The sequence below is a fragment of the Crassostrea angulata genome, chromosome 7 (assembly GCF_025612915.1).
Source record: "Crassostrea angulata isolate pt1a10 chromosome 7, ASM2561291v2, whole genome shotgun sequence".
Lineage (NCBI taxonomy): Eukaryota > Metazoa > Mollusca > Bivalvia > Ostreida > Ostreidae > Magallana > Magallana angulata.
Window position 1 is genome coordinate 14,484,417 of NC_069117.1, and position 16,186 is coordinate 14,500,602.

At 33.0% G+C, this 16,186-nt stretch overlaps 1 protein-coding gene across 2 annotated transcripts; it reads right to left on the reverse strand.

The window, feature by feature from the left end:
- Positions 1-7,241: 7,241 nt before the first annotated feature.
- Positions 7,242-11,698, reverse strand: LOC128157243 (zinc finger protein 726-like). 2 transcript variants are annotated; one of them, XM_052819702.1, is made up of 4 exons: positions 11,372-11,698; positions 10,197-10,427; positions 9,492-10,070; positions 7,242-8,230 (listed from the first exon to the last, which is right to left on the reverse strand). In XM_052819702.1, the coding sequence occupies exons 1-4, from the start codon at positions 11,454-11,456 to the stop codon at positions 7,977-7,979; spliced, it is 1,149 nt and encodes a 382-aa protein (XP_052675662.1). In that variant the 5' UTR covers positions 11,457-11,698; the 3' UTR covers positions 7,242-7,976. The 2 variants fall into 2 exon arrangements, with proteins under 2 accessions (XP_052675662.1, XP_052675661.1); XM_052819701.1 differs by having other exon boundaries at positions 10,197-10,430; positions 11,372-11,684.
- Between the last annotated feature and the right edge of the window lie 4,488 nt (positions 11,699-16,186).

Consider the following 16,186-nt stretch of genomic DNA (forward strand, 5'->3'; position numbering starts at 1 on the left):
CAGCGCCATTTTCAGACCCATTGGGAATTAATTCGAGAACGCGGACTAGCAATATTTAATTATAACAGCGGGAAAAGGTTAAGGTTAGAACTGCAAGACACACAAGAAAGTGTTCGAAGAATAATCAAAGATGGCAGTCAATTATTAAATATATCAAATTCTGAGCGTCAAGCATGAATCAAAACTTCGTCAAATCATTTGATTTTTTCTAGATTTAGGGATTGTTGGTAGCGGCATCCTATCCAGAGAAGATCAGCGCATTTATTTACAAATCAAAAAAATTGTTCCTAAAACGCTAGCTTTGAAATAGCTGCAAAACTATAACTCTTCCGGAAAATCCGCGAAGTCAGCCGTATACATGTACAGCTGGCTTTGAAATTTTTTAAACTATTTCAAGCGTGCATGTTTATGAATCTATCCTAAGACTAAAAAAAAGTATGAAGAGAGACATGGACCACCTCTAAAATATAATGTTGTTTTTAAAAGTATTTCAGTGAAAGAAGAAAGTTGTTCCTTAACATCAGCTTTAATAGAGCAAGTTTTGACGTATGTTGAGTCGGATGTTATCCCGGACAGTCCGATTTCAGCACACCCGACACGTGACACTGGCAAATGACACTGACACAACTTGTTACTGAAGCTGTTCTTGGAAGTTCGCCATATCATTTTTTAAATGTCTTTTATTCTATTTACTGTAATTTATCTTAAATAAAAATTTAATTGTTATTATATTAGGGAATAATTGATAAGCCATACCTAAATACAAAATGTGGTAACTTAAATAGGATTCAGAGGATGAAAAGGTATAAAAGAAAAAAAATCATATGTAGACAAACAATAGATCCCGAGCGATGATCGATCTTTGATTGGTTGTGCATTAAATAATTTCGATCCTTTAAACTACATGTTTTATTCATGTTTCGTTTATTTAAAGAAAGTATATTGATTAAGTTCGTGTTAGTCATATATTTTTATTTCACAGATTTGCCGAAGTATTTCAAATCTTTACTGTTGTGAAAATTCATAATAACAATATCACATTTCCTTTCTCCGTACAAATAAGATACTACCGTTTGTATATACTTAAATATATGTATGGTTTGTAGAACGTCATTGCGTCTCTAGAATAAATCAAAGTAGAACCAATGCGGATTTCAAACAAAAAAATCTGAAAAGGATTGGTTCAAAATTGAAGATGTCATACAGGGAATGTATCCGCGATCCCATTAAACGATATCTGCTGGTCTGTAGCTCTCGGTCTGAAAATTTCAGATGGACAACCTGGTACAGTTCCAACCTCTTGTACCATTATATGGTGTTGAGTGAAAATAAACTGAACTGAACCTGTTATAAAATTGCAATATATGGTGCACAAAAATTGCGTTAGTTTTGACTTCTTAGCCTCATTCACATAAATTCTGTGAAAAAATGGTGCAACTAAGGAAGGAGTCTTATCTGGTTTTCGACTTATCAAAAGTAAATTTGATTAAATGTTCAAAATCAAGATGAAAGGAAATTAAAATATCATATTTGTCTTTCTTTTTTACTATTATACAACTTGGCATATAAATAGTAATCAAAGTTTAGAATCTAACAAGGATTATATTTTTGGTGGAACATTGGCGTACTATCACATGTTTTTGCAATTCAGAAGTGCTGTAGAATCATGAATTTATTTTGCTTTTATAAAACAATAACATTAAAGCTGGACGTTTTCAGCTAAGTAAATGCAAGCTTATATTAAGATACTCGGGTTTCAAAATTTGTTTTTGAAATAAAATTTGCCTATTAAATTTTGAAAAGCTTTTTTAAGCGCTCATTCTATAAATTGATTTATGTGAAAATATAATTAAAATCGGATTTTCTCTCTTATCAAAGAGTAAATATGTAGCTTTTCTGTCAATTTATATCTGTATGTATGAAAATGACAATACCAAACTGTCAACCATCACAAAAATCCATTAAACGAAATACAAATTCAAAGCACAGCAACACGAACCTCTAAAAACATATAGGTAGGATCAGGTGCCGAGGAGGAGTGAGCATCCTCTGCTGACAGGTAACACCCGCCGTGTGCTCTTTGTTGTAATCGGAAAAAAACCCGGAAAATTCCGTAGACAATTAGTTGATTAATTATTGTCTAACAGTTAGTATAAAAAACGTCAGTCAGCATGCGAAAAGTCTTCATCAGAAATATTTTATTATTGGAAGCATAGAAAAATAATCAAAATATCTTCATTTAAGAAAATGACATGAAATGCTGACTAAACAATATCATTTTTAGTTTACATATATTTCAATTTAGTAGTATAAGCTGATATAAATTCTAATATTCTATCATTTTATTGAAGAATAGAATCTTCATATCATAAACAGGTGTCTGCATAACTGCAGATAACTACATTTTCTTTCCACATATAAGTTGAGAAAAAAGTTAGTGACCTTGATTTGACCTTTTGGCAAAAAAACAAGAAGGTCAAATTTGGTTTAACTTATACAATTATTTGGTTATGTGACCTGTTTGACTATTTAAAAAATCATGAATTTCTTAATATAAGACGTATGTCTGATAACGAAAAGATTCCTTCTTTAAATTCTTCAGAAAATATACTATTGATATCGTCACTTTACTTGCCTCGGACATTGAAGTGTGTTAAATTCACGTGCAGATCTAAAGTCGCAATTTTTACAAATTAAAAAAAAAAACTGCACCACTTCACTCTACGGGGCTGGTGAACTGACGGTGTTTAAAGGAATATTTTAAGGAAAATTATTTTGGAATCAAATATATATGTACAAAAATGTGTTCGGAATAAAAGATTAATCTGTCCAAAACTAGCACAAATTTATGTGCATCTTAAATTGCAACTTTTCAATAGGAATTGTTGCTTCCAGGTCATCCATCCGAAAGTTTTCAGACCGGAGCTACAGACCTGCAGTTAATCAAACAATTAACTGCCTAATAGAGCAAAACAATGCAAAACAATGCTAGAGGATTACATACAATGTACGGTTTAATACTGTGTATCCAATGAATCAAAAAAAAAAAATTTGCTGGTTGTGTGAATATGGTACATTTGAACACTTGCAGTGTATATATGTATTTCCCAATGCGAAATGCCTTGAGCGTACATCAAACAATAAAACTAGACCTGAGTGCTACATGTGCCATTCGAAGCCCATCATTCCTCGTCCGTTACGTTGATTGAGATTCGGCGCCGTGACGCATCCATAGATGGCACCGGTAAAAGACTAACAGAGTCCTGGTTGCGTGACAGGAGAAGGGGTATCTAATGTAGTGGATGGGCACACTTTGTTAACAACGAATTTGACACGAAACTTAGATTTAATTCAATTAGTAATGGAAACAATGCCTTGCAAACTGTAACCAGAACATTAGTGCTGCCCCTGCTCAAAATATAACAAATCTCGCGAGGTTTTGTGTTCTCGTGCGAGCAGCTATTTGAAACTGATTATGTCTGATTAATCAGTGTGAGCCGTATATTTTTGTTGGACTTTAAATTCATTACATACGCTTCACTAATTACGTCTAATTAGCTTTTCTCGTTAATCCTTTTTCCGATTTTTGTTGTCTAAAGCAATTTTCAGGAATACAATGATGTTGCATTTCTTCATAAAAATTTTGAATCTGGCTAACAAAAAATATAGTGATGTTATACAAAATTAAAGAATCAATCTTACATATTTTCAAGTTAAAAGGAGATCCAAATAGTATTAAGTACCCCTGATTTCAAAACATATGAAATCAAAGTAGGAAAAACATCTTTTTTAAAAAAAGTCTTTTTCGCCACGTTAATCAAAAATAAGAAGAGCCATAGGCAACATCAGTCTCAAAAGTAACACATTTTTGTTTTCTTATGTTAAACAATGGACTCATTTTTTGGTCCCACCCGCTTGTGATCAAGAATTGAAAAAATAAATATACATTCCGCCTTTACAAAAATTTTGATTATTGAGAATCAAAATTTGCATAAATTTTGATTCTAAATAATCTAAATTTTTGTTAAGGACCTATGTATTCTCCATATGTTTCCAAACACAGGTTTACTCTGTGATGTTTTTTAAAAAAATGCCTACGTATGTTTGTTCACTTTACTTATGCATTAATGTTAAACCTATGAATCGTATGGTTCTTGGTAATAAACAATACAATACCATACACCAATTTTTTTTTTACTGTTCCGTACATGGGCTTCAATATTGATTTCGCCCGGGTCACGACCTGAACAAACAATATAGTGTTTCTTATAGACATACAAAGTAATTTCATTTTTCAAGAAAAGCTGCATATGAAGAGTGCGCCGTTCAACATTTAAACAAATTTGGGTCTTTTCTATCTTAGTATACCTTTTTCAAGGTTCAATTGATATTAACCCAATGGTTCTAAAAATAAATTGAATATAGTTGAACAGTTAGACCTTGGCGATGACAATGAAAATGACGCACGCAAGGCAAATTACTTCTGAAAAGCTTTCTACTCAGATATGACAACAGAGATTTTGTACTTTAATCGAGATGAAATTAGACTTTCTGAAATGATAACTTTAATTTCCAAATTTGCCTTTTTTATTATGAATTTTACAATCGTATTAATTGGGGTGCATCAATGAATAAATATAAAACATCTTTTCTTCTTTTTTTGTAGTTGTCTCTTATTGTAGTTGGCATAAGTACATTTTTGATAGAAAATCGCCAAACGTTAGACATTTAGGAACTGGGGCAGTTATGTTCATCATTTTTTTTCCTTTTATTTCTTTTGTGTAAAACTGAATAGAATTTGATTGATAAATTCACTCGTTAAAGCACTTCATGCACAATGGTCTATATACCCGTACATGTATATACTTTATATGTATCCAGTATGATTGTCGCGCCGTTGACATTAGCTTGACAGGGAACATTGTAGTTTTAGATCTGGCCGGACTATCGAGGGGGGCCTTGCAGCAGCAGCGAACGTGATGAATTCCAGATTTATTCAAATTTGAATTGATGTACACACCATCACATTATTGGCATCGGTCAATCATGAATGCGGCCCCAGACTTTGAGTTGATTGAAGCTCCGAAAGGACACCGCATTTCTATTGATTCCGGTCCACAACGTGAAAAGTGCATACACGGCGTTTGACGGGTAACCACACTGTATATTACAGGAGAAAGGCTGTATATCTAAATAAATATATGAGTATTAAGGCTTTTAAAAACTCTGAATTGCTGCTTTTTTTCTTTTGAAGCATCATATTAATGATTTTCCCCTGCTATTGATAGAAATGCAAGTTATTTTCTGCATAGTTGACAGTAAAACGTGTATTTACAAAATTGTTGCTTATAGCTTATTGTAATATCATGACATCATCGTCCCTACTTCTAAACAATGGGCGTCTTAATTCTCTATTCTTACTCATAACGACTAGACTTTTTTATGGCTTGGTGTTGTGGATTTTGACAGATTCTGGCGATTTTCATAAAAATGACTGGTCCCATGGGTTCCATTGGCAACGCCAAGATTCCACAAAGGCTAACAAGACAACAAGCAGGTGTTCGGCTCTGCTCACCGCATCCCCTCCTGTCTGGCACAGAGAACTTAAGAAATCGTAAAACGGCAAAAAACGGAAAATCATTGACTGACTTCTGGGTGCAGCTTTCTGACCAGTCTATACATATGGCTAATATAATTCCTCCGTCAGAAAGTATCAATTCTAAGCTCAACGTACTAGTAATAAAATAATAATTCTGGTACTTTGCTTATACAATGTCATGTATATAGGGAAAAAAAGAAGGCATTCGAGATTAATTTCAGCGTATTAAAAACTTTTACTGAATTGAAGGACAATATCAACCGTACAAGTACAAACGAAATCAAGACACATTGATAAGGTTCAGAACGTACTAAGCCTGACTCTCTCTGTAGTGTTAGGAGGTGGGAAAGCGACAGATTGTAAGCTTGTTCACTAATCAGAACACTGTCTCTTGACCTTACACTGATTACGGAAACCTTCTCCATGTTTCGTGAGTTCCGGTTACTCCGGGTTGGGGACGAAATTATGGCATTGTGAAATCACATTCGTTTTCATGCATGGGGAGACTTTTTACGTTTATACATTATGTAACAGCAAAGAAGACAAACAAAACGAGACTGAAACATCCCACTAATGTTGCAGGTCAAATGCACATTTGTAAATATTTTATATAATTTATTACTTGCAATGTTGATGTAGTTTAAAATGGAAAGTTATAAAACCTTAATTATGATACAAGAGTTTGCAAGTGAAAATTTGCTTCATTTTTTTTCTATGTTGGGAGGTTAATGTACGACATTTCGCTACAAGTAAGTAAAGATGAGTTAACACCTTATAGATCGACACATATTTTCTCTCCTTAATAAATTCAAAGGAATGTGTTCTTAAGACTTTTAAGAAATAATGACTGGAAAGTGTTTTCTTTAAGAAAGATATAAATCGTCTTGCCTGAAAAAACACCGATTGATTTTTAAACAGGACAAGAATGAAAATCTGCCATACGACCAAGCACCAAATAAGTGTTTTTCTTCTGATTTAAAACGATTGTATCAGAGAAATATTCCCGGGGGATTCCTTTACCTGTGTAATAATGTACAGGTATGTTTTCCCACCTGTCGAGTTCTCGACACGTGCCTCTTTGTTACTCGAGGGATAATCCCTTTAAACATGGCAATTAAGATTAGTGGTGGTCATGTCTTTCTATCTGTCGACACTGATTTGGAAGATTTCGTTACAAATATGGCGTTATTTAAATTTCAGAATAATTAAAAGAAATATAAAAATTAACCAGTTGCCATATGCATTGCAGGAAATAATTTTAGATGGATTCCCTATCTGCCTTAAATCTGTATGGTTATTTCTAACACAATTGCATAATCATCCTCTAACATGTACAGAATAAACGAGACGTCCTAATCAGACAGTGTCTTTTTTTGGGTTTTAACGCTTGAAATAATAGAACTTAAACAAATAGGTGCGATTTACCGGTGTCTCAATCAACAGTCACATCCATTCAAATGCAACACACTGCTGTTCTTTAAAACCATTCAAATTTTATAATAGTTTATCAATTATTAAACTTGCTTTAATATTGTCGCTCAGTATTATGTAACGATACATGTCAAATTCAGCGGTGAAGCTATCATTTGTGTTAGGTGGGAGGGTTACTATTGATCAGTTTGACACCACAAAATAATGCTCCGATTTCCAGACTTTAGCATTCGTCATATTACGCATTTTATTTCTTTATCGCAGATTGCTATTTTCATTGTACAATAATACTAATAAAAGTATTACAATTACAGAGTTCCAATATTATCTTATGAATAAGGGGAACTATTTGAGAACTTGATATAAAATGAATTCTAACTTCTAAGAATATAAGAAATTGCAAACATGCTTCCTTATACGAACCTTTTGAATTTCAAAAACATTCAATTCTGTGTGTATGTAAATATAAGTAATAAACAGCAATATAAATATGATCATCGGGATTTGAACTTGATCAAATCTTCTAAGAAGCCATTCGGGTTTCACAGGATTATAGATCACGTGACCAAGTTCATATCCCGGTGAACTTTTTAACATGCTGTTTATTTCTTCAATAAAATCAATTTATTTTAGCACTGTGTAATTTTATTTAAATATCTATAAACTCACATACATGTATATATCTTGATTTATGTGCTGATACTTGCAACTTTAAAAGCATTGAAAGACTAAGTATGAATTGATGTAGAAAACCCCCTACTGCAAAAATATTTAGATAAACAATCATTAAAAATATACCATTGAAATGCACGAGGAAACAAACATTAAGAATATTAACAATACCTAACACCAAAGTAAAAAAAATTTTTACATTCACAACATATAAATAAATAATCTTGAGCATAACAGTACATAAAAAACTCTACACACATGGAACCATGTGATGCTAAATTGTACCATCTTCTTGTCTGTTTGAAACCTCGATTGTTGATGACGTCACTAAATCGCTAGATGATGTCGTCATTTCCTCTACGTGTTGGGTTTCATGGTGCCGGCGAAGGTCTACCTTTCTTTGAAAACTCCTGCCACACGCTGCACAGGAGAAAGGTTTGAAGCCAGTGTGTTTCCTGCAGTGCGTGATGAGGTTGGAGGACTGGCTGAAGGCTTTGCCGCAGTGGTTACATTTGTAAGGCTTCTCTCCTATATAAAAAGACGCAATGGATCTCGTTAAAAACTATTTTCAATTATGATGTTCTCGTCTAATAAAATTATTTTTAAGAGTAAGATGATGCATGTATATTAAATAAAGTATCTCCATGGATGATCACGAGTTCTTATATTATCCTCAAATCATGTTCAACCCCGACAATACTCTAACCACATCTTAAAGATACAATCATTGTTACCGCATTTTATTGCTGAATTCAACACCCTTTTCTCGTTTTTTGTGTTTGATAAACATGTTTTAATGAATGATTTTTTCTCTCTTTTTTTCACTTCACTTTTTAAAACTCTTCCTAAAAAAGACATATCATATACTTTTTTATTGTAGTGGATTCGATCTATATCACAATGTAACACATTAACGCTTTTTTTTTTTTGAATAAGAGGTCGGTAAACTACAATTTCGATTTATCATGTTTATACATATGTTGCTTGTATATCGCGTCAAGTTTCATTTCATTAACATATTTTGAATTATCTCAGCAGGATATTTTACTTATATTCTAGGTATCTGCTCACCATATGAATAAAAGTACAAAGAAAGATTTTTTTAAACTAAATAAAATATAATAAACTAGGCAGAAAGAAAAAGTCATTTATGATTTATGGGAAAAAAAACTTAATGACAAACAAAGCAGGCCAGTTCTTGTCAAAATAATTCTTGTTTGACTGTCCGTTACTTGCAATGCTTAACAATCTCTGTACTGTTTTAATTTCCTCGGTCAGATTATCAGATTAATACCGTGTGATTAACACAGATCTGACCCCACGACATCAGCCATTTGCTCTCGGGTTTCCCAATTCAATCTCTGGTCGCCATTGACTGATACTCCCCAACATTTATGAGGAAAATCAAATGACCCCAGAGATTTCCGAGGACCGGACAAAAACAGGTCTGCTAGTCAAATATCAGCCACAAATATGGAAAAATATGCTAGTACCAGGAATTTGATTGACAAATTAGTTTATACATGTGAACTCTTTCAGAGGGAGCCGTGGTTATTGTGTGACAGAGAAATATCCCAGGATCTGCCAAGTACTTGCTTTTAAAATTTGGTTTTGCATAGATTGCTACTACGGAAAATCGAATAACGGAATCAATGTACACTTAAAACAACCTCCATAATATTAAAAAAATGATATACTTATATTTCTTAATTGTTGAGATGTAATATTTAAAAAAAAAGTCCACAACCAAATAAGCAAATAAACCCCCAATAAAATACAAATCACGTACCGGTGTGGATGTAAGTGTGTTTCTTCATGTCCGACTTCTGGTGGAATCGTTTGCCGCAGTATGGGCACGGGTAGGGGCGTGTGTCGCTGTGTATCAGGAGATGTGTTGACAGTGTTGACGATCTTTTGAAGCTCTTGCCGCACTGCTGACAAACAAAACTTCTCTCCTGAGTATGAACCGCTCTATGTTGCGTCAAGCTGACGGAATGTCCAAAAGTCTTACTGCAGACGTCACAAGCGTACGGTCGTCTGCCACTATGAGACCGCCGCACGTGGACCTCTAAACCATGGGGGGTACTGAATTGCTTCATGCATTTCACGCACTCAAATGAACCCTTTTCGAATCCAGAGACTTCGCCTTCTTCTGTTGCGTTTAAAAAGTTCTTGAATAGCGATGTTTGAATGTCTTTTCCTTGGCCTAAAAATCGGTAAAATCTCGGATCTGACCATAATGTTGGTTGTGCATAAGGGAATATGTTATAAGGTGTCCGGTACATAGCCTGGGCCATTTGATATCGGTAAATGTCGTTGATATTTGGAGTCTTCAAACCACCAAATGAAAATGCTGGAATGATTGATGCTAGTAAAGAAAAAAAAACCGAAATAGAATTAGATACACAAGCACGTTTAAATTATTTACAGAGAAAATTTTCTTGTTTTGAAATACACCAATGTGCAAAATGCGTAAAATGAGTACGTGTATTACTTTTTCTTGGACTGTCAGGTATGGATGAAGTTTGTTTGTTCTTTACGGTGAGATCTGTGGCTTGGCCCGCGGGCTCGCACAACCACGGGCGAAAAGCACTGAATCTGGACGAATGTTCCTTTTCCGCCATATTCTCAGATTCCTTGCTTCTTGACCTTTGAAAGTTTGGGTCAGCATTGAAAGGTGACAATGCACGCGCATCTTCAGGCGGGGTCGGGGAGCAAGGGTCTTCTACTGAAAATAATTAGTGTATTTCATACATTAATAAAGAAATAAATAAACTATACGTTATCTTTAAAGAGGATGAAAAGATTAAATTATGACTATCATAATCTGGTTATTCTTGTCATTTCCGATGAATAGGAATATAATTTATTTTTAAAACTACTCTGAGTGCTCCTGATGAAATGATATAGAGTTAGATAGTGTGGCCATATAGGATGCAATAATTACACGGAGATAAATCTGCGGTTTATTTATTAATACAAAGTATATTTAAGTGTAATAATGTTTACAGATGTATAATAAACACTTTTTATTTTCCTCCATTTTTTTTTCAAAGTCATGGAATCGAGCGTTACATAGAAAAGTTAACAAACACAATTATTTTTAAGAAATAATTCTTATGTCTAAAAAAATTTCCAAAGACAAGAAAAAATAATTATTTTAACAAACAGAAAATGAATCATCTTTTACATTTTGAGAAATCAAAATATGTGTCTACAATGTGTTCTCTCAAAGTGAGTACCGGTAACTAAAACAATTCAATCTCAATCTGTTCAATTTTTCATGTTTATTAATGAGACAGAATTAGAAAGATACTATTAATCAATAATATTTCTCCGAAAGTGATAACGACAACACCGATTAATGGTTCAAAAATCCCAAACCATTTTTAAAACAAATTGTTTTAATAAATCTAAAGAAATATATACTTTTAAAAATCAATGATTGAAAGAAAGAAATAGTCAATTGGTTTAACTATTTGTGTCCATATTTGACATTCAGAAAAAAATGGAAAAACGATAAATCTTGAAATTAAAGAGGATAAAGTTGATTTTCAAATGTAAAATACCTCTTTGCATAAAATTTTATTCATTTATTCTGAGTTTATGAAAAAAATTTAAATTGATAAAATTTTATTCGCGCAGAAAATTTTCATTTAATTAAGTTACCTGATTTCCGGGGTTGCACTATTTTGAATGCACTTCTGTGTTCCTCTTCAGATAAGCGCACAGTACTCGAATTAATAAGTTCCATATTTGATAGATAAAGTATGGAACTAATACCGTGTTTTCTCTTTGCGCAAGAAAACAAAGCTTTTGTGCTCAGAGAACAAAAATTTGAATATGTAATCAAATAAGTAAAGGAAGGGACTACTATGTCCAAACAGGGCACCGACTAATGATAAAGTTCTAATAAAAGTTAACATGTGTCTGTTTTCTGTCGATTTAATTCCGTAAGGAGCTAAGAGCACATGCGCAATCGGAAGATTGTTACAGGTGCGAAAACTCTCATGTAAATCTTACTGTGATTGGCGGAGCGACTCGGTGTCATTAAATCACTCCGCCCCTTCATCTACCAGCGTTCAGACGATGCAGAAAACTCTCCCTAATAAACTCGCATCGAGTGAATGGTTTCTCTCATTTAATTCCCCAGTGATGCATTTAAATAGAATTCTGTTTTATGATTCCCTTATTATTTTCAGGGTTTTTTTCTTCCTTGCTCAGAAAATGGTAGGGAGGGGGTCCTAAAAACGCTTTGTTTACCGAAGTTATTTATTTAAGTATTTTCTTTACTCTCCGTTTAACTCGAATTGACCTTACAATTCTAGTGCTTAGAGATTAGTCAAAATAATTTATCAAAATAGTGAGCAACATTTCTAGAATGCAATACTATCTTGATTTGACATTCTAAAGATGAGTCAGTAATAAAAAGTCAAATACAGCGTTTTAAAAATCCTATTAAAAACACTATGTAACAAAATTATTTATTATCCGAATGCCTTGAATTTCAAATTCTGAATCATAATTACAATTTTATTCAATGTTTAAAAGTTTGAAATGGAGCAATCAAGATGTGTTGCCATTATTATCTTTATTTATCCCCCCCCCCCTTATTTTTAGGGGGTGGGATGAAGAAGTACAAATATTAAACATGCATTTTAACATTTTTGAAAAGAACTTTAGAGCCGTTCTGAATATAAATTAACTTTTGTTTATTTTTTTCCAAACATTGATTTTAAAGTAAATGTAATTTCAGTGTTATAATTTTCAGGTCATTAATAGCGATTTGTTATCGGACGAGTGGTCCATTTTCGGTTGATTTTTAAAACTTAAAAGTGACCATATGTATATATACCAAATTAACGATATAGCAAATTTAGAATAAAGGTATATAAAGAAATAATCATCGAAAGAATCCCCGCGCTGAAATGTTGAGCAAATGGCCCTCGGACGAGAATATAAGGTAAAAAGTTTAATAATTCATTTAAGCCATGGTTTGTATCTTTTTCCAGATAATGAGCAAATAAATCATATAACACGCTAAATAATTGAATATTTAAAAGGATTTGGAGGGAGATTATAAACCTTCCCTCTCTATCGGCTTTTATTTACAATTCTAATTTTTAATTCGTCAAAGGCAAGACGGCCTGCACAATATAATGAATTTATTTCTTTCACTGCATCATGATGCACGAGGAATTTCCCGCCGTAATTTATTCACTTTAACCATTTTGATTTCTTTTTCATATGCAACCTGTTCGTTGGTTTGATTTAGGACAGGGGTGTCAGTCTAATATTTCCATGTATCACAGCTTCAGGTTGTAAACGATTGAGAAACCAGGGAGCCACGATTGCCTGGTCAAATATATTGGCATGTGGTAAACGAAAACCACTGAAAAGACAATTTATCAGTTTCTAAAAAGAGGTGTTCTTCCTGTTCATATTATCCTGTTACTGAATTATTAATAGATTCAGTATTAAATCTTATCTACGCCTTTCAACGATATTTTTTTGTTGTTGCAGACATACTAGCAGGAGGTGTACAAAGCTATGCTAAATTCTGCCATCAATCAGTTAATAATTTATGATTTCGAAATTAAGGTGCAGTGAATTACACGTACGATTTGTCTGATTTTATCTTAAATAGTTCTGCCTCATTTCATGTATGTAGTGGAAACATTACATTAATTACCAGGCTTCATTTGACTACGTCTTTTCCCCTAAATTAGTAATTGTTTAGAAATAATGTTAGCAGTCGGCATAGTTACTATAACCAGTATAAAGACTAAGAAATGGCATATCTTACCGCTATACAACAAACACTGCTCATGGTGTCATGATGATCGTGGAACATTGCTGATGAATTTCACTATATATACTAAAGTGTAAGGCTTTAACTGATGTAAGGAAAATGTTGGATAGTCTTTTTTACAAAGATCAAGCGTAATTAAAGTTTTAGACCAAATGCCAACACATAATGAAGAGATGCTGAGAATGTGCTGCTGTTTATTTATCCAGAAACTTTCTGCCGCTTCAGGAGTTCCATTCATATCCACATTTTGTTATATTATTTTACAGGAATAGATTTAACTTTAACCTCTGACTAATTTATGTACAAATTGAAAAGTGAAATAAATTAATAAAACGCTTATTCACTAGAATTAAACCATTTTTCTGAAGTTTCAAACGAAGCATTTTTAAACGTTAAAAAAAACCCCGTCCTTTTATGACATACGACTTGGTACTCTATCTACTAAACTCGGAAATCAACGGGATTTTTAATACATGTATGTATGATCTCCTCTCAGAAAATATCACCGAGTGTCCTGAGGGTCAGTATATGGATCAATAGATAAATTCTATGATCGCTCATTGTGTGAAGCAAATATTTTCATCTACTAAATAAAATGCTTATAAATGTGTCTTTTAAATTCAGACACGAAGAATTCTTCGTTTTAAAACAGATATACATGTATTTCTAAAATTTAAATGTAAAAGATCTATTTTTGAGCAATTTTATCAGAAAAACATTGAAATTAAAATGATTACATAATATGTAATAATCTAATTTTGAAATACTGTTTCTTTGAATCTAATAATTTAAAATCTGTAAGACCTCTCTTCTTCTTAACATGGAGGGTCTTTCTCTTATTCCGTGACCCACCCCCCAATACCTACCTACCTACCTACCTACATACATATATATGATATCTATATTGTGTGATTTTATATTTGCATTATCCAACGAGTTGAAATGGTCTTTATATTCGCGACTCTTGCCGACAAATATATAAATTTGCTACAAATATATAAATTTTAAAAATTGGGATATTGAGTTCGATACCTTATGTGAACGTTATTGAAAGTTTGTCTCTTGTTTGTCCAATGAAAAAAAACACAACAGAGCAAACATCACCCTTACAATCGGACAATCAATGGATACAGGTTTGTCGACTTCACAATAAAGCATATCGACCTCGTACTTCATATATATATATATATATTTATCTATGAACAGACCTTATGTTCATATGGTATAAAAAATACACATGATCTTTTATCTCAGTACAATTAACAACTAAAAATGTTTGCCTACCAAAGCTCAGAAGAATTAGCCGAATAGTAAAACTTTCAAACAGGAGGACAAATGGACCGACTTGACAAAAAATGTTATGCTCCTAACCTTCGTGATTATTAAAAATGAATTTAGTTTTTTAGTCCGAATAATTTTAATTCTATTTAGAAAAAAAGTCAAGTTGATAAAATTTGATTAAATGACAGGTGTACGTCTTGCTCAAAATTATTTCTTACTTTTAAAATGGGAAAAGATATATATATGTATAATTATATGAAATTAACCGACACTTTTTCTTTTCAAAATTCAGTTCTTTTAAATTCTAATATGTTCGGTTATATCACTATTTGCAAGTGGCGCGTGCGTGAAAAAGGGGCGTTTACGACATTTTGAATGTATCGCTAGTTCAAGTGGTTAATAACACTGTAAAGATTTTTCAGAATTTTATGAACTAGCAACAGATACACAAACTTAAAATATTCCCATAACTCACGAAAGTCTTTTGAGACTGTTGTCATCTGCAAGTGTGCGTATGTCGCGTGCGCAAATAGTCACACAGTATAACGATAAAACACGATAAGATACGAGAGTTTAACGGAATCCCAGATTGCGACTGTCGCAAAATAAGTAAAGGATCGTGATGGGCCGATACGCTACAAGCTCTTGTCTATCCAACAAAAAGAAGCCGATAAGGGACCCCGACGATTCAGACCAAATCGACAGGTGAAAAACAAAGTATTGATAAGCGAGCACACATGTCAGTTCGTGGAAACATGACAGTCGTGGTGCTGGCTGAATTTATTTAACGTTTTACCTGTTAGTGTCATATGCTGGGCGCTTGATTCGCTTTTGTTCCCGTTTTTATTGACTTCCAAGCACTTCTCCTAACAAAACAACTCTATATATCATCGGTTTTTAAAAAAGTCAAACATTTTAAAAATTAATGTAAACATTCGCCCAAGACTTGCAAAGAATGCACTTTTTCATTTAAGATAAAACTTTCGACAGGAAATTAACTAGTATGTTATACTGAATTTTTCATTCAGATACATCATTGGTCCTTTCTCCTCTTAATGGGTATCACTTCCAGTAATTTATGTACAATGTGTTCACTTTGCAATGTTATCTATCAATTGGATCAGTTTTTAAAGAAAAATCCTTATTTCATCTTAGATATTTTCCAAAAAAACAGAGTCGACAGAATTCTAATTTTGAAATAATTTCATCTAAACTTGACACTTTAAAATATTCAACCCGAGAACTTAGGTTTCCTAAGCCATCTAAATGCTTGCCTTCTCAAGTAAAGTGTGCTAACATTTGATTATAATAACAATACATGTAGTTATTACCTACAGACCTATTTTGCAGCTTTACAAAAACATGCTTGTCTTATTATTAATATTTTTCAA